Here is an 18,921-nt window from a genome sequence, read left to right on the forward strand (position 1 = left end):
GGACTGGAAAATGGTCAGAAACCTCTAGTATTTCCCCTCTCGCTGCTTTTAACAGGCTAGGATACATTTCATCTGGCCCTGGTGATTTATCAACTTTTTCAAGGATGCTAATCCCATTAATATTTCTTCTCTCCCTATGTTTATCATCTCCAATACTTCACACACTTCCTCAACTACAATATCTGCATTGTCAACCTCTTTTGTGAAGACAGATGCAAAGTATTCATTAAGAACCATACCAATATCTTCTGCTCCTACACATAGGTTTTTGGTCTTTTATGAGCCCCACTCTCTCCTGAGTTACCCTCTTACTCTTAATGTATTAATAAAACATCTTTGGGTTCACCTTGATTTTGTTCGTCAAAATTCTTTCATGCCCTCTCTTTGCTTTCCAAATTTCTTTTTTGATTTCACCCCTCCACTTTCTATACACTCAGCTTTCTGTAGTAATTGATAGAGAGAATAGAATATGTATGTAAACTAGCAAGAGATATAAATAGATTGTAAAAGCTTCTATAGGTATGTAAAAAAAAAAAGTTAGCAAAGGCAAATGTGGGTCCATTGCAGGCAGAGACAGGAGAATTTATAATGGGGAATAGAGAAATGGCAGAGAAGCTAAATAATACTTTGTGTCTGTCTGTCTTCCCGGAGGAAGATGAAAGAAATAATTGAGATCCAAGAGCCTAATGAGAATGAGGAGCTGAAAGAAATTAGGATTAGTAAAAAAAAAAGTAGCACTGGAGAAATTAATGGGACTGAAAGTTGACCGATCCCCAGGACCCGATGATCTTCACCCTAGAGTGTTGAAAGAGATGGCTACAGATAATGCATTGGTGATAGTCTTTCTAAATTCTGCAGTGATGCCTGCAGATTGGAAGGTTGCAGATGTAATCCCACTGTTTAAGAAAGGAGGGAGAGAGAAAACGGGGAGCTGCAGACCTGTTCGCCTGATGTCGATAGTCAGGAAAATACTAGAATCTATTCTAAACTGTGATTACTGAACACTTAGAAAATAATGGTCTGATTGGGCAGAGTCAACATGGATTTACAAAGGGGAAATCATGTTTGAAAAGCTTGTTAGTGTTTTTTTGAGGATGTTACTAGCAGAATGGATAAGGGGGCACCAGTGGATGTGGTGTATTTGGACTTTCAGAAGGCTTTTGATAAAGTCCCACATAGGAGGCTACTAAATGAGATTGGGGGTAATATACTGGCATGGATGGAGGATTGGGTAACAGGTTACTCCTCAGCTACTGAAAATGTCCATGTAGAAATGCAGCAAGACCTGGATAATATCTAGGCTTGAACTGTTGTGTGGCGCAAATGTTACTTGCCACTTAAGTGCCAGGCAATGACCATCTCCAACAAGAGAGAACCTAACCATCTCCCCTTGACATTCAACGACATTATGATTGCTGAATCCCCCACTATCAACATTTGGGGGCTATCATTGACCAGAAACTGAACTGGAGTAGCCATATAAATACCATGGCTACAAGAGCAGGTTAGAGACTAGGAATCCTGTGGCGAATAACTCACCACCTGACTCCCCAAAGTCTGTCCACAAAGCACAAGTCAGGAGTGTGATGGAATACTCTCCGCTTGGCTGGATGGGTGCAGCTCCCAACAACATTCAAGAGGCTCGATACCATCCAGGACAAAGCCCACATGATTGGCACCCTATCCAGAAACATTCCCTCCACCACCAGCGCACAGTGGCAGCATTGTGTACCATTTATACGATGCACTGTAGCAACGTACCAAGGCTACTCGGGCAGCACCTTCCAAACCCGCAATCTCTACCACCTAGAAGGACAAGGGCAGCAGATGAATGGGAACACCACCACCTGCAAGTTCCTGTCCAAGCCACACACCATCCTGACTTGGAACTATATCGCCGTTCCTTTACTGTCGCTGGGTCAGAATCCTGGAACTCCCTTCCTGTTAGCACTGTTGGTGTACCTACCCCATGTGGACTGAAGTGGTTGAAGAAGGCAGCTCACTAGTGCATTCTCATGGGCAGTTAGGGATGAACAATAAATGCTGGTCTAGCCAGCAACACCCACATCCCATGAAATGCAGAAAACAGGAATAAATAGGTAATTCTTGGGTTGGCAGACTGTGACCAGTGGGATATTGCAAGGATCAGTGCTTGGGGGGCCCCAGCTGTTCACAATCTATATCAATGATTTGGATGTGGGGACCAATTGTAATAGTTCCAAGTTTGTGGTTCACACAAAACTTAGTGGGAATGTGAGGAGGGTGTAAAAAGGCTTCAAGGGGATTTGGGCAGGCTGAGTGGGCCAAAACATGGCCGATGGAATATTATATGGATAAGTGTGTGGTTGTCCACTTCGGTAGGAGGAACGGAGTTGCAGAGTATTTCTTAAATGGTGAGAGTTTGGAAAATGTTGATGTCCAAAGGGACCTAGGTGTCCTTGTTCATAAGCCACTGAAAGCTAGCATGCAGGTGCAGCAAGCAATTGGGAAGGCAAACGGTATGTCGGCCTTTATTGCAAGAGGAATTGAGTACAGGAGCAAAAATGTCTTGCTTCAATTGTATAGAGCATTGGTGAGGCTGCACCTGGAATATTGAGGGGAGTTCTGGTCCCCTTGCCTGAGGAAGGATATACTTGCCATAGAGGGAGTGCAGCGAAGGTTCACGAGACTGATTCCTGGGATGGTGGGGTTGTCCTATCAGGAGAGATTGAGGAGACTGGGCTTGTGTGTTCTCTCATTTAGAAGAATGAGAAGCGATCTCATAGAAACTTACAAAATTCTTAATGGGATCGACCGGGTAGATGCAGAAAGGATGTTTCCCCTGGCTGAGGACAGTCTCGGAATAAGGGGCAAGTCATTTAGGAATGAGATCATGAGGAACTTCTTCACCCAGAGGCTGGTGAATCTTTGGCATTCTCTGCTCCAGAGGGTGGTGGAAGCTCAGTCACGGAGTAAGTTCAGGACAGAGATAGATAGATTTCTAGTTGCTAATGACATTGAGATATGGGGATAGTGCAGGAAAATGGCGTTGAGGTAGACCATCAGCTGTGATCTAGAATGGTGGAGCAAGCTCGAAGAGCTGAATGGCCTGCTCCTGCTCCTAGTTTCTATAACAGGACCAAGGCAGGGAAAGGGAACAGTGGTAGGGAAAAGCAGGTGGTGATGGGGGGCGTGGGCAGAGGGAAGGTCAGAACTAAAGGGACATAGGAATTACTCGATGGGAAAAAAGACCAAGTCCATCTAGTTTGCCTTCTGTCATCATTGTTGCATCATACAACTGTAATGGGCTTGCTGACTAATTGTGGCAATCGAGCTCCAGTTCTACAATAGACCTTGTTTTTAGTGATGGTTGAAGAATAAATATTGTCCAGAACACTGGCAGAACTCGCCTGTCCTCTTAAATGGTGCCATAAAAGAAAAAAAAAACCTGCATATCCTCAGGATGTCTCAAAATTTCACAGCCAATGAAGTATTTTTGAAGCGTAGTCACTGTTATATAACCAATTTGCACAGAGCAAGCTTCCACAAATGGGTGATGGGTGGCATTAAATGGCATATTTTGTAATGTTTTCTTACCTTGGGATTCAAGAGGTGGTTAGGAACGCATATGGGATACTTGCCTTATTAGCCAAGGCATAGAATATAAGAGCAAGGAGGTTATGATGGAGCTGTATAAAATGCTGGTTAGGCCACAGCTGGAGTACGGTGTACAGTTCTGGGTACCACACTATAGGAAGGATGTGATTACACTGGAGAGGGTGCAGAGGAGATTCACCAGAATGTTGCCTGGGCTGGAGCATTTCAGATATGAGGAGAGACTGGATAGTCTGGGGTTGTTTTTCTTAAAGCAGAGAAGGCTGAGGGGAGATATGATTGAGGTATACAAAATTATGAGGGGCATAGATAGGGTAGACAGAAGAAACTTTCCCTTTAACGGAGCGGTCAATAACCAATAGGCAGGAGGTTTAGAGGAGTTTTGAGGAAACGACTTTTCACCCCGAGGGTGGTTGGAATCTGGAACGCACTGCCTGAAGAGGTGGTAGAGGTAGGAACCCTCATAACATTTAAGAAGTATTTAGATGAGCACTTGAAACACCATAGCATACAAGGCTACAGGCCAAGTGCAGGAAAACGGGATTAGAATAGTTCGGTATTTGATGGCTGGCACAGACGTGATGGCCCGAAGGGCCTGTTTCTGTGCTGTCTCACTGACTCCCTGCTGTTCAAGACACCATATGCCCTTTCAAATTGAGAAGCTGATAGAGAGCCACCATGTGGCCATGGTATGAAACTCAAAAGACCACATCAAAAATTTCTTTCCAATATCAAGTTCTGATTGTTTTTAAATCCAATGCTACATGACAGATTTGAAATTTAAATTGCCCATCACAGTGCTATCTATGATGTAATGAGTACACAAATAAGTTATACTTTTATAATGGATTTTCTCTTTGAAGTAGTATGATGGGACTTTGCAATACATTTTCGAATGGGATGTTGTGACCCACTCGGCAGTTTTAATATATAATGGATATTGGTCTCTGCATATATTACATTTCCAAAGACTACACAATTTGTATGCCTGCTTAAATAAGCTTGTCATCCTGTAGGACCTGTAATACGGCTGGAGACCACTATTTTGGCTATCTTGAGTGCAGTTTATCCTTTTGGGGGTGGGGGAAGTTGGTGGAGGAAGCAAGAACATAGCAAGATTTATACTTCATTATATTGGAAATGAAAATCTTCATCCTTCGTTTCTTTCTGATTTTCACCCTATTGTACCCAACATCACCGTTACAACCCCTTGCTAGTTTTGCTATTCTGATGGATTGCTGATTTGTGTGCAACAGCCATCAGATATGTCTTCTCATTTTCTTTCTCCTCCAATTGTAAAGCAGCAAAAGCCATAGCTGTAGATCGAGATCAAAATTGCATAGTGCTGCTAGGAGTTTTTTAAAAAACTTGTTTGGAAAGAGGACATTAATTGAAAAATAATATACCTCATTTCTCCAGACATTGAAGAGGATGATGCAGACTCAGTTAATTCCCCACAAGTGCAAGGACTGAGAAACCATAACCGCTAATTGTACTAATAGAAAATAGTACAGGAGTAAAGAGCTGCTAATGTTGTTTAAGGCAGTGGTTAGGTTACAGTCCTGTGTTTTGGATGCCTCATTATAAAAAGGATAACATCAAAAGGATTTACTAGGGGTGATTGATACCTGAGAAGGCAAACTAGTTATGAGGGACCTTTAAATACTGACCATTTCCACTAGCACATAGTCGTTTAAGAGAAGGCATTTGAAACTCTGAAGGATTTGCTGGTAATATGGGAAGAGTGTTGGTCTGGTTGGCCAGGGATTCCATATTTCTAGAATGTTTAACCATTTTTCCACAGACAGAAATTGGGAACAGTTATTTTTAGTGCTGATTTTTTTTTTTAAGTCCATCTAAGTTACTTTTAATGGAGTAGTTGGATGCGAGGTGCTTAGAATGCCAATTGGAATCTCCCCCCCCCCCCCCCCCCCCCCCCCAACCCATCCAGAGAGATCAAATGAGCAATTCATTAGCTGAGTATAGAAAAAGGCATCTCATTATAGCATTTGAAAAGCCTTTGTAGCAGTCTGAGGGCGACTGAGCTTTTCAGAATTAACTTGACACTAAAGGAAGCAGTCAGATTTTTGGAAGCTGCACCATGCATGAAAAGACAAGCACCAAAATGCTGTAAGAGACTGGACTGCATGGCGAGCAGATGTGCTCTGGGCTGTAAGAGAAGGAGAAGCAATATTCTCAGTGAAAAGAAGTTTCTAAAGTGGAGTTAGCACATGGCCTGTTTTTTATCATTGCGCAAATGTAAGTTGTACTGATCAAACCAAGTGACTGATCATACCTGTTGCTTTGTATGATTCAACTTGTAGAATAAAGCCAATTATATATCAAACCAAATTCACCTGTCCAGCGTTAACTCATTCCACCTTCTGAGACTGAAGAAACTTGCACAAGGCATGAGATTCCGATCTGGATCTCAACAGGCTGCTACTGTAGATACAGTACAGTGAGTTAACTTTCATTAAAAACAAGATGCTTGGACCACTTAAAGTGACTGAAGAATTTTTTAGTTAACGCAGACCTGTATTTTAAGTGGTCAGTTTATAATTGTCATAATGGTGTGGAGAGAGGTTTGGAGAAATTTCTTTACATTGAATGATTGGAGCATAGAATGCTTTGTCATGGAGTAATTGAGGCAGAGATCTTTAAGGAAATAATACATTTTTGAAGCAGATACAAGGTGGGGAGTGAGGAGAACAGTAATTTAGTTTTTGACTTCTCTGGTTTTAAAAAACAGGTAAAGACATGGACCAAATGGGTTCCATCTGTCTTGTACACTTCTGCAGTTCATTATTTTTTGCACCTGACTATATTTTATTTATCTATGTATAATGGAGAGCTTTGGAACATTGGTTCTCAGCTCCTGCTGATCATTCTCACTCTTGAGTACAGTGCTGTCAAAATGTTTTCTGTTCTTGGGTAGAAAGTGTGGTTCAGGTGCAGCTTACACCTGCCCTGCAACCATGTTCTTTGGCCATATTATTGGCAGTGGACAGTGATCATTTGAAACCCAGACCACTATGGATGACGTAGTGCAGTGTGGGCCGTTAAAGAGCTTAAATTTTATACTAATCTAGTACTGCTTGCTGCTTTTTGTGAAAGTTCTACATCTTGATGCATTTACATATAAGTACCAATTTGATCAACTGGTGTCAAAATAAGCTGTTAATGGTAGTTACTTGTCTTGTAGAAATATCCTTGAGTGAGTTTATAGATGCCTCCTAAATGGACAGCTGTATTTTGCTGCTGATCAGTTTGATTTTTTTATTCAAAAGTTGTCACAAAGCAGTTTATATTCTAATACTTTGACTCATTGGGATTTCTCTGCAATAACTGGGAAATGGAATTATACGATGCTCATCACTCAAGTGAGAGTCATAATAACGGTAGTTATGTAGATTCACCGCTAATGCAAAAGCAGATATTCTTTACTCATCCTATCCTGCGGTTTCTGCCACATATTTTGGTTATGCAGTCTTAACTTTTTTTTAAAATATAGATTCCGTAATTTTGTGTTCTGAGATACTTGTGCTACAGGCGCTCTCTCCATTTTGAGAACTGGAACCCCCTGGTCTGTAGGGACCAGATACTTGGATGAACTGTCAACAGTTATGAGCAGTTTTGTGATGTCTTTAGAAAACTACTTGAAGATGCATCCATTTGCTCGCACAGTTGCTGTCAAAATCTTAGCCCACAAAAATATTCAGTGAAGTTGTAATCCCATGTCCCGTCAAGCGGTTTGAGACTACCCAAATACATTTAAGGGAGGACTTTTTTATAGCCAACAAAAAGACCATCTACGGTGTGATTGTGCAGTGTGTTGCATTTCAGTGACCCAATTCACAAACCGGTTAAGGTCATGTCTCAAGAGTTGTGGTGATCTATATAAAGACCACACATGATGTGTCTGATGTTTAAACTGAGAAATAACTTCCTTTAGTCACAAAAGGCTGTCGGACTTGTGTATGTATTTCCATTGGTATACCCGTGCTAGTTTTACAAAGCCACATTGCTTTCGTGGAAATAATTCAGTTAAGAAAATTTTTTGTCTAAAGGAACTTTTTATAATCTCTACTTTTATAGATTGAATTTAGTATTTGTGAAGTTAAAAGAACTGGCCTACAGAGTGCAGTGTCAATCAAAATTCTAAATCGCAACCCCAACGCCAAGAGACTTGTAGGATATGTAGCAGCTTTGAAGGATAACTTTGGTTTCATCGAAACTTCTCAACATGATCAAGAAATCTTCTTCCACTACAGGTGAGCCACTTATCTGATTTCTTGCATTTACAAAGTAGTGTGGAATACAGTCATCTGAAGAAGTGCACACCTAATGAGTCTGAAATCCAAATCATTGTTTGCTATTTGCTTACTTTGTGCAGACGTCCTAAGCATGACCTTTCTTGGCAAGTTTTGTGTCTGGATTGGGTATGCATTTACTGAAGTATATTGGTAATTTTTGCTTTTGTGTTTCTTTTTGCTTTTGCGTAGAATTTTTCTGCAGTTGAGACCTTGAGGGTTTTAAAATCTTGCATTTATGGAAAGTGCGGTCACTGGCATCCTGTGATCGAACTAAATATTTAGATCAAAGACTCCTTTTCACTGAGGCCAATCACATGGCATTGCAATGATAACTTTACTGACTACAGGAGTTTCACTAATACATGGGGAATTTAAAGTGCCAAGCGCATTCTATGCCAAATTCATTACCCCATAGATTTAGATAGTGTTCAGTGTTCGTGGCCATCGTTTTATTCTATTTAGTTGATGAAAATACTTTATGTTCAACATGAGCAGAAACCAAGTGAACTGTGCATCCACCAGTAGATGGTGTCACTAAAATGAGGTATTCAACAGATGTGTTTGGATAAGATGCTAGTAAGGAGTAGCTGATCAGCTTGATGGAGGTACTCTACCCTATTTCACAATCTGGTCTCCAGTTTAATTAACACTTTTTTTTTTAAAGATCACATCAAGGTTAAATCAGTACAAAGATTCACACATTGCAACTTTATGAATTATTTTCAGTTAATCGTTTACATTGTAATCCATAAATATATGTACATGTTTGCAATGCCTAGAAATAGAACATCTCGGCCAAGTCAGTGCTGCTTTTTATGAACTAAGGAGCATATTAATGTGGTACATCCAATTCTATCCATTCACTACTGAAATAGGATGCTTGGTTGATCTTGATGTAAGGAATGTCAAAATTGAGTTATTTTAGGGCATAAAAATTGGGCCATTTGTTGAAATGGGAACAATTTAATGCTTTCTAATTTTAGTTCACACCATGGAATGTTAGAGATCATGACCAGCAAAAATTATAGGTTCATTGTTGTCCCTCTTATGACTTGCCTTTGTGATGAAACATTCTCCAGAACTGGGGGCAATAAGATGACAAATTCACTAAACAAAGGTTTGGGATGATTTGTCCATCAGCTTGCTCTCCCCTGTGAATGATGTCTAGCCTCTTGGCATTGCCTTCAAGGCAGTGGTAACGTTGGGATGTAGTTGTATGGAGGAATTTGTGAATCCACTTTATCACAAAGTAAGTTAGGACATTATCCGAACTTTATATTTGATCAGACCTGTGTATGAATGGACAGATCAAACTATATTTGCTGTTCAGGAAGCAAAGTTGGAAGTTGTGTTCTCAAGAGGATAAATTTTGTTGGAAGACATCAAGGACACAGTAAAACCTTAGCCTAGCTACACACATTTAAATTAAAATGTAGCTATGCCAGAACCGAACTCACGGTATTCCAGTTGGCATCGGATATGTACAACTATCAACACCAAAATTAATACTAGCAGCACATCAGTCTTGTTGACTCCACATTGTAGGCCCATTTAAATACTTAGAGCTGTTTTTCCCTGAAGTACAATAATTTTTACATTTTTAAACCAAAGTGAGTCATTTCCAGTGCATGCACGACATTTTACAGCAGAAAAATGGGCTATTCAGGCCACTGCACCTGTGCTAGGTTTGCAAAACACTTACCTACTAGCACTCTTGCTGCTCTATTCTCTCTTTACCCTGACCTGTCGCTCTAGAGGGATTGAAACTTTCCTTGCAGGCTGTCTGCAGTGTAGTTTTTGTAGGTCAGGAATTTCTGTATGCAACGCAACACATGACTGACTTTGGATTCTTGGGAGTAGGGGCATCATGTAGCAGAACGGGGAAAATTGGGTTCTCCATTTTTTTAATTGCAGATGCAGGCAGACCGTGCGTCTGAAACATGGGTAGTTGCAACATACACTTATGGATTTGGAAAAAAGCTAATATAACGCCCTTATTCAAAAAGAAAGGGAGGCAGAAAGTCGGAAACAATAAATCAGTTAGTTTAACATCTGTCGTTGGGAAATTGTTAGAATCCATTATTAAGGAAGTAATAACAGGACATTTCGAAAGTCGAAATGCAATCCATCAAAGTCAGCATGGTTTTATGAAGGGTAAATCGTGTTTGACTAATTTGCTAGAGTACTTCCAGAAGGCATTTGATAAGGTGCTGCAAAAAAGGTTAATACACGAGGTAAGATCTCGAGGTTAGGGGCAATTTCCTCACTTGGATAGAGGATTGGCTAACCAACAGAAAACAGTGTCGAGATAAATGGGTCTTTTTCTGGTTGGCAAGATGTAACTAGTGGGGTGCCACAGGGTTCGGTCCTTGAGCCCCAAATATTTACAATCTATATAAATGACTTGGATGCAGGGATAGAAGGTACTACAGCCAAATTTGCAAATGACCCTAAAATAGGTGGGATAGTAAGTTGCAATAAAGAAATAAGAAATTTACAAATGGATATGGATAGGTTAGGTGAATGGGCCAAAAATTGGCAGTTGGAGTTTAACGTGGATAAGTGTGAGACTGTCCATTTTGGTCAGAAGAATAGAAAGGCAAATTATTATCTAAATGGAGAGAAACTTCAGAGTGCTTTGGTGCAGATGGATCGGGGTGTCCTCGTGCATGAATCGCAGAAAACTAGTATGCAGGTAATAAGGAAGGCAAATGGAATTTTGGAATTTATCGCTAAAGGAATGAGTATAAAAGTAGGGCAGCATTGCTGCAACTGTACAAGGAATTGGTGAGACCGCACCTGAAGTATTGCGTACAGTTTTGGTCCCCTTACTTGAGGGATGTAGTTGCATTGGAGGCAGTTCAGAGGAGGTTCACTAGATTGATTCCAAAGATGAGGGGTTTGTCTTATGACGAGATTGAGCAGTTTAGGCCTTTACTCTCTCTAGAGTTTAGAATAATGAGAGGAGGTCTAATTGAGGTATATAAGATGATTAAGGGGATTGACAAAGTAGGCGTAGAGAGGATGTTTCCTCTGGTGGGGCAATCTAGAACAAGAGGTCATAGTTTTAAGATAAGGGGTAGCAGATTTAAAACCGAGATGGGGAGAAATTACTTCTCAAAGGGGGTGAGACTCTGGAATTCACTACCCCAGAGTGCGATGGGTGCCGGGACATTGAGTAAATTTAAGGAGATAGACAGATTTTTAATTAATAATGGGTTGAAGGGTTGTGGAGAACGGGCAGGAAAGTGGAGTTGAGGCCGAGATGAGAACAGCCATGATCATATTGAGGGGCTGAACACAAAATGTTAATGCCTCAGTTGGTGTGTACCTCTGAAATCTGTACCAACATTTATTGTTCAAGAAGAATCTTGAAACCTAGAAATTGTTGTGTAAAATATTTTGCTGGTGGCAATTATGCAGTATGTGTGGACTAGCCTGTTAATTTAAGATAGTTTGTTTTATCAAATGAGTAAGCACACCTGTTTCTTCCCAAAATGGAGCGCATGACATTATAACTGGCAAATTTGAAATTGCCATTAATGCAAATTGCTAACTGTTATTATTTTGTGGCTGATATAAGTGATTGCCCATTTTAAACATTGAAATTGTCTGAGGCTGTGTTGAAGTACTACTAACCTGCATACTGGTACTATTTTGCCAATATTTGAATCTCTGTCCTAAGGTATTGATTTTGTGCTAAGACCAATATAAGGATGTCCAAGCTGGATACACTGCAACCTTTGAGCAGTGCTGTAACTGTTGAGCTTATTAACATTTCATCCACTGATATTCTTGTGGTCCCCAGTGAGTTCTCGGGCGATGTTGATGAGCTGGATGTCGGAGATGTTGTGGAATACAGTTTGTCAAAGGGCAAAGGGAACAAAGTGAGTGCTGAGAAAGTCACCAAGATTACAACCGGTAAGAGCCAGGTGAATGTTATGGATTTAAGAAATGGCTTGATACTTCTAATCTGATAACTACCAAGTAACATTAGGGGACCCAACTTTTGAGATGGTAATGTTAGTTATATCCATTAAACAATTGGGGTAAGGTATACTTAGTTGAAATTCCATTATACGTGGCAAGGGAGTATGAGGCTGTTCAGTAACCATGCGTCTTAAGTGGTAGGAGAAAATTCAAAGCCAAACTCTTGGGTAGTTGGCCTCCTTAGCAGGACTAGTGTTTTCATGGTTTTTCCACAGCTGTAACAGTCCCCTGAAATGCTGCAAAAATTGCAGCCAGAACAGGCTAGTTAACCTTGTGGTGAAGTAATACTTTCTTCAATCCTCTCTTTTTAAAGTATTATGTTATATGATTCATGGACAGTAACCCAATTATACCTTGCTCAAGTAGTCATTGAAAGTTATTTTAAAAAAGGAAGAAACTCATCGTAAAAGTGCTAATTAATGCCTGAGCGTCTAGAGGAAAATATGCCACTACAAGTGTGTATATGAAGAGTATGGGATAAGTGACATGGTACGCTGTTGCCATCATGTACAGTACTTCTCAAATGCAGACAGATACAAAAGTTGTGTGGACTATTGTGGATCTGATCTAGTAAATAATCGAATAGGATTACTACTCTGGATTTGAATTTTGTGCTTCTATTTGAATTATCCTTCAATTTGGTATTTGTTAAATTTTATTGTACTCATTATCCAGTTTAATTCTGATAATGACTCTTGATATTTTTATATTCATTCACTTCCTCAACGGAAGTAATGATTTTTAGACGTACTGTTATTCAACTGAAACTTCTATCCTTTACATCACTCAGTTCAGTTAAAATTAGTAAATCACCCAGCTGTAAATTACTACATGCAGTTCCTAAATCCCACAGCATTCCTACTTGTTTTCTACATTTGAATTTTTGATCATGTGGCCAATATATTGATCAGCTGAAAATGTAATCTCTCAAATTGTAGCCTTGCAATTTGGGACCCTCTTGATCTATAAACTGCCTTTTTATTTGGCAGTAGTGGAGTGACAGGAATATAGCACAGGATGGGTAGAAGACTGGACCCAGTATATTAAAATCTCTCATCTTGTTTAAATAGACAATTTAGTAAACTGTACAGTATTCCTCCTTCTGAGTTCCAGTTGTGAGTCATTGAGTTTTGAGTATTTGAATCATACAGGCCCGGAAGACCTAGGTTCACTCATTGGTCGGAACTGTTATTTGGCAGAAAGGTTCCCTGAGCAGCCCTGTGAAAGGAGAAAATTGTGCTCCAGTTCCTTTTAAAAGTAGAGGAACAGAGACACCGGGATTGAGGTATAGAAATCTTAAGAAGTAGGAGAAATTGATAACTTTTTTTTTAAATGTATCCTAGGAGTTTTATAAAAGTATAAAAGCAAAGATTATAACCTGTACAAATTGTTGTTTAGACCAGTGTTAGAATATTGTACAGTTTTGAACACCTGAGTTTAGCAAGGGCATCTGGGAAATGCAGTGGGTGCAGTACAAGTTACTAAAATGACACCCTTTTAGAGACTTTAGCTAAGAGGAGAGAAACCAAGGCTGTTCATTGGAATGAAGATTATGGAGCAGAGATACGATAGAACTATTCAAAATAGAGATGTTCTGATCAAGTAAACCTGGTGGGCATAAGATTACCAAAAGAAGACAGATTTGCTCTTCAGAGGATTGTTGGGACCATAGCATCCCCTGGCAGAAGCAGGATCTGTTGTAGCTTTAAAAGGTGGATATATTGTAAAGGAAAAAATTGAGTGTACAGAGAGAGGACAAGAAATGGAACTGTGATGGCTCTTTCTGAGCTGAGTGGCTTTGTGCTGTAAAATTCTGAGATTTGTGATGGCTACCTAGTGTTTCCTGGTGGAGGGGTGGGGGAAGCTTGTTTGGATGACCTTTTTTAAATCAATACAGATGGTGATCAGTAAAATCTGGAATTTTTATTTGATTTTAAGTTCTTTTTTTTAAACACCAATTTCCTTTTGAATTTAGGGCAAAACCTTAGAATTTCTTGTTTTCTTGCTAGATATCAGGAATGGAAATGCATGTTATGTCAGGGTGCACCTTGAGCCTTGATGACTAGAAAAGCATTATGCACAAAATGGAAACACTGCATGCAGTGACTGCAGGATACTGTTCATAAACACATTCTGCACAGTTTAAACTGCAGTGTCAACTCTCCCAGATTTTAGTCAGACTTTAAAAATACTTGGACTTCTTCATATGGTACTTTTTAAACATCCATTTTAGCAGTCAACATTCTAGTGCACAGTCTATTCACAAACACAAATGTATTTTACGGTTCAAATAGCTTGACATTTTGCGATCATGGGAATTTGTTACCATTAGTTTGGTTATGCCTCATTAGTCGCTTATTTTCTTGAAGTTTCGTGACATTCAAAAACTGATTGTACCGTCTTCTGAATTGACGCTGGTTTTATGGATTCTCATTTTCTGATTTTTTTTTTTTTTCTCCCCTGCCCGATTTATTTTACCCCCTCATGGTTTTTGATGTCAAGAATTTTTTAAAACCATCTGTTAAATTAACAAAAATAATTTTGAAGATCCTGGAGGACAAAATTGGGCTCTGATGTGATGCCTTTTTGTTAAATAGCCTGCTAATGTTCATTAAATTAGTGTATGAACAATGTCTTGCAAGCCCCCACCTGCCAAGTATGAGGCACATTAATTTTGTAATTTGGACATTAAATTTCAAATTGTTGCTGGGAAGAAATAGCCTATGACTGGGGGTTGCCAGGCCCCTGGCTGGAAAGACATTTTTACATATTAACAATGTTTGGGAACAAAGGAGCTATCCCCTGTTACAATACAATCCACAAACAGATATGGTCAAACCAGTTAGTCACATGACTAACCTGCTTGGCAGTCTGGGTTTTTTTCTGAATTGTGTACAAGTTTGAACTGAGCGGCAGAAGGCAGAATGCTCCTGGACTGAAGAGCTCTCCTGGCTGGCTTGCCACAGCCTCTTCTGCCTGTCTGTCTGCTCCCATCTCTCTCTCATCTTCTGAATCCACTGAAGACCCATGAACCCTAAGAGTCAAGTCTCTTACAGCGAACAAGGTTCAAGAAGGATACTAGGCCCCAACGAAAAGCAAGATCTACCTACAGCAAGGAGCCTACAGTGAGCTCGAAGACTCATTAAAAAAAAACCTCAGATATTGCCTCAAACCTTTATTTTTTTCTTTCTGTCTCTATCTGCATGTACATTTCGCTTATGCATGCTAGCGTGGGGAGCAGTGTGTATCCGTAGGCGTTAACTGAATTGGAGTTAAAGTTCAAGTTTAATAAATTTCAACTTTCCTCCTTTTAAACCTGAGAAGGCTTGTTTGTGCTGGTTTCTTTGCCTTATAATTGGAAAGCTGTGAACAAGGATTCACAAAGGGGAGCTTAAAAACAGTGTGTTTAAAAATAAAACCCTGTTGCAGTAAGACCAGGTGAAGGCTAAAAGGGAACCCTAGACCTCTTTCTCACCCAGTCGTAACAACAGTAACCTCTTGGGGTATGGTACTGGTTGTTCCATCCTGCCTATAAACCCAGTAATATATATGCTTTTGGGGGGAATGTGGGGGACATTGGCAGGAAGATGAGGTGTATGAGAACTTGTAAATTTGCACAAGTGACCGTCATAAATTAATTTTGCTTTTTATAAAGAAAGAGGAACCAAAAATGATTTTGTTTAACACGGCTACTGGGCATGAATCCTTACCATGCATCTTACAAAAATGAGCCATGATCTATTGGGGAGGTTTTTTGCTATTCTTAAGCACATATGGAATTGCAAACTCCTACCCTGATTTTTCATCTATTAAATGTAATTGACAGGCTGGAGTGCAGTTTCCTGATGCACATTTCTAGCATGCGCTCGGAGCGAAAAAAATCTCCCTTCTACATTCAGAATCTACTCTGATGATTTGCTGGTGTTGTACAAGTAGGAAAGATTGGAGATTCATTTCGTGGTCTGCAAGCATAGAAGTAGCATGAGATGCAGCATTGAGTTCCCATTTAACTTGAATGTTGTGCTATTGTGAGCTATCGTCTGAAATGTATGTTACAGTAGTGAGGTATTTAACTAGGCAAGATGACATGGCCTTAGTTCTTTTAGGATGATCATTTCAACTTGGACCAAGGTTAATTCCAGAAAGGACAAGATTAAAGTACAAATGAAGTTGTCTTGATTCCTCTCGCTTAAGTATTATGGAGAAAGATTGCAGAACCCTTGTATCTGTCATTAATTCTTTTTAGTGTTTTATGTTTCAAAAAACGTTAGCAGTATCCTGGGCAATCCATATACTTGCATCTTGTTCTTTCCCATTTCAGATTCCAAGCTTCTATATTTGTGTCAGCTGTGTATAATCAAATTTACCCTGAGAATAGGTTGTGCCTCCCAGCTTCATTTTTTTCTTTTATTTTACAGTGAATGGTCCCAGTGATGAAGTGTATCCAACCGTCTATACTGGTAAAGTGGTGAGGCCATTACGCAGTGTGGATCCACAGCAGGCTGAGTATCAGGGACTTATTGAAATTACAGAGGAGGGTGAGGTTCTTATCATTGCAACTACATTTTCTTTTGAAATGTCTATACTGGTGTGTGGATTGCGTCTGTAATGTGCTTTAGCATCAATTTTTGAATTAAAGGATTTTATATGCGGTAGTGAATCTGGGAGAAATCCAGGGTCAATGATGAGATATTTGGCCTAGGAAAGCAAAATTGCTCAGGTGACCATTAGCAAGCTGTCTACGAATACTAACTGTTCACCCGAGGTTGCTGGTTAATGGCAGTCAAATCATTTTTTTTTTGTACTATGTTCTGTTCATTTTTTTTTTGTACTATGTTCGCAGAAGGTTGGTCTGCAGGTACAGCAAGTAATTAGGAAGGCAAATGGAATTTTGTCCTTCATTGCTAAAGGGATTGAGTTTAAAAGCAGAGAGGTTATGTTGCAGCTGTATAAGGTACTGGTGAGGCCGCACCTGGAGTACTGTGTGCAGTTTTGGTCTCCTTACTTGAGAAAGGATGTACTGGCACTGGAGGGGGTGCAGAGGAGGTTCACTAGGTTGATTTCGGAGTTGAGGGGGTTGGCTTATGAGGAGAGACTGAGTAGATTGGGATTATATTCATTGGAATTCAGAAGAATGAGGGGGGGATCTTATAGAAACATATAAAATTATGAAGGGAATAGATAAGATACAAGTAGAGAGGATGTTTCCACTGGCAGGTGAAGCTGGGACAAGAGGGCATAGCCTCAAGATTAGAGGGAGCAGATTTAGGACTGAATTGAGAAGGAACTTCTTCACCCAGAGGGTTGTAAATCTATGGAATTCCTTGCCCAGTGAAGTAGTTGACGTTACTTCAGTAAACGTTTTTAAAGCTAAGGTAGATATCTTTTTGCACAATAAAGGAATTAAGGGATACGGTGAGAGAGCGGGTAAGTGGATCTGAGTCCACGAAAAGATCAGCCATGATCTTATTGAATGGCGGAGCAAGCTCAAGGGGCAGCCGGCCTACTCCTGCTCCTAGTTCTTATGTTCTTATCTCATATCCCTTGGATTTTTGCTAACCAAAAGTATTATCAATCTCAGTTTTAAAACTAACAACTGATCTCGTGTCACTTGCCATTTGAACAAGAATTCCAAACTTCTACCGCTCTGTGGATGTCTTTCCTGACTGGATTTTCTCAAATTTTTGGATAATGTCTGCAATCTTAGACTCCTCACCGAACTGAAATAGTTTCTTTCGATCTACCCTTTCTGCTTCCCTTAATATCTTGAACTTCTATCAAATTGTCCCTTTACATAGAAAATAGGAGCAGGAGTAGGCTATTCGGCCCTTTGAGCCTGCTCCGCCATTCATTATGATCATGGCTGATCGTTGAACTCAGTAACCTGTTCCTGCTTTCACCCCATACCCTTTGATCCCTTTTAGACCCAAGAGCTATACCTAACTCCTTCTTGAAAACATGCAATGTTTTGGCCTCAACTGCTTTCTGTGTAGCGAATTCCACAGGCTCACCACTCTCTGGGTGAAGAAATTTATCCTCATCTCAGTCCTGAAAGGTTTACCCCGTATCCTTAGACTATGACCCCTGGTTCTGGACTCCCCCCACCATCGGGAGCATCCTTCCTGCATCTACCCTGTCATGTCCTGTTAGAATTTTATAGGTTTCTATGAGATCCCCCCTCACTCTTCTGAACTGCAGCGAATATAAGCCCAACTGACTCAATCTCTCATACGTCATTCCCACCATCCCAGGAATCCGTCTGGGTAAACCTTCGCTGCACTCCCTCTATAGCAAGAACATCCTTCCTCAGATAAGGAGACCAAAACTGCACACAATATTCCAGGTGTGGTCTCACCAAGACCCTGTATAATTGCAGCAGGACATCCCTGCTCCTGTGCACTCATCCTCTCGCTATGAAGGAAAAACATACCAAACATACCATTTGCCTTTTTTACTGCCTGTTGCACCTGCATGCTTACCTTCAGTGACTGGTGTACGAGAACACCCAGGTCTCGCTGCATATCCCCCTCTCTGTTTATAGCCGTTCAGATAATAGTCTGCCTTCCTGTTTTTGCTACCAAAGTGTATCACCTCACATTTATCCACATTATACTGCATCTGCCATGCATTTGTCCACTCACTCAACTTGTCCTAATCACCCTGAAGCCTCTCTGTATCCTCACAACTCGCCCTCTCACCCAGTTTTGTCATCTGCAAATTTGGAAATATTGCATTTGGTTCCCTCATCTAAATCATTAATATATATTGTGAATAGCTGGGGTCCTAGCACCGATCCCTGCGGTACCCCACTAGTCATAGCCTGCCATTCAGAAAAAGACCCTTTATCCCTACTCTTTCCTGTCTGCCAACCAATTTTTTATCTATCGCAATACACTACCCTCAATCCCATGCGCTTTAATTTTACACGCTAATCTCTCATGTGGGACTTTGTCGAAAGCCTTCTGAAAGTCCAAATAAACCACATCCACTGGCTTCCCCTCATCAACTCTACTAGTTTACA

General features: G+C 40.3%; 1 protein-coding gene across 3 annotated transcripts in view; it reads left to right on the forward strand.

Moving 5' to 3' along the window:
- The window catches only part of csde1 (cold shock domain containing E1, RNA-binding), a 129,058-nt gene that overhangs the window by 95,664 nt on the left and 14,473 nt on the right, over positions 1-18,921 (forward strand). For all 3 annotated transcript variants that reach the window (XM_068057002.1, XM_068057004.1, XM_068057003.1), the window contains 3 exons: positions 7,693-7,868; positions 11,719-11,831; positions 16,319-16,438. In XM_068057002.1, coding sequence (XP_067913103.1) covers positions 7,693-7,868; positions 11,719-11,831; positions 16,319-16,438 — 409 coding nt within the window. The remainder of the gene's footprint in view (positions 1-7,692; positions 7,869-11,718; positions 11,832-16,318; positions 16,439-18,921) is intronic.

Source organism: Heterodontus francisci, chromosome 25, assembly GCF_036365525.1.
Source record: "Heterodontus francisci isolate sHetFra1 chromosome 25, sHetFra1.hap1, whole genome shotgun sequence".
NCBI lineage: Eukaryota > Metazoa > Chordata > Chondrichthyes > Heterodontiformes > Heterodontidae > Heterodontus > Heterodontus francisci.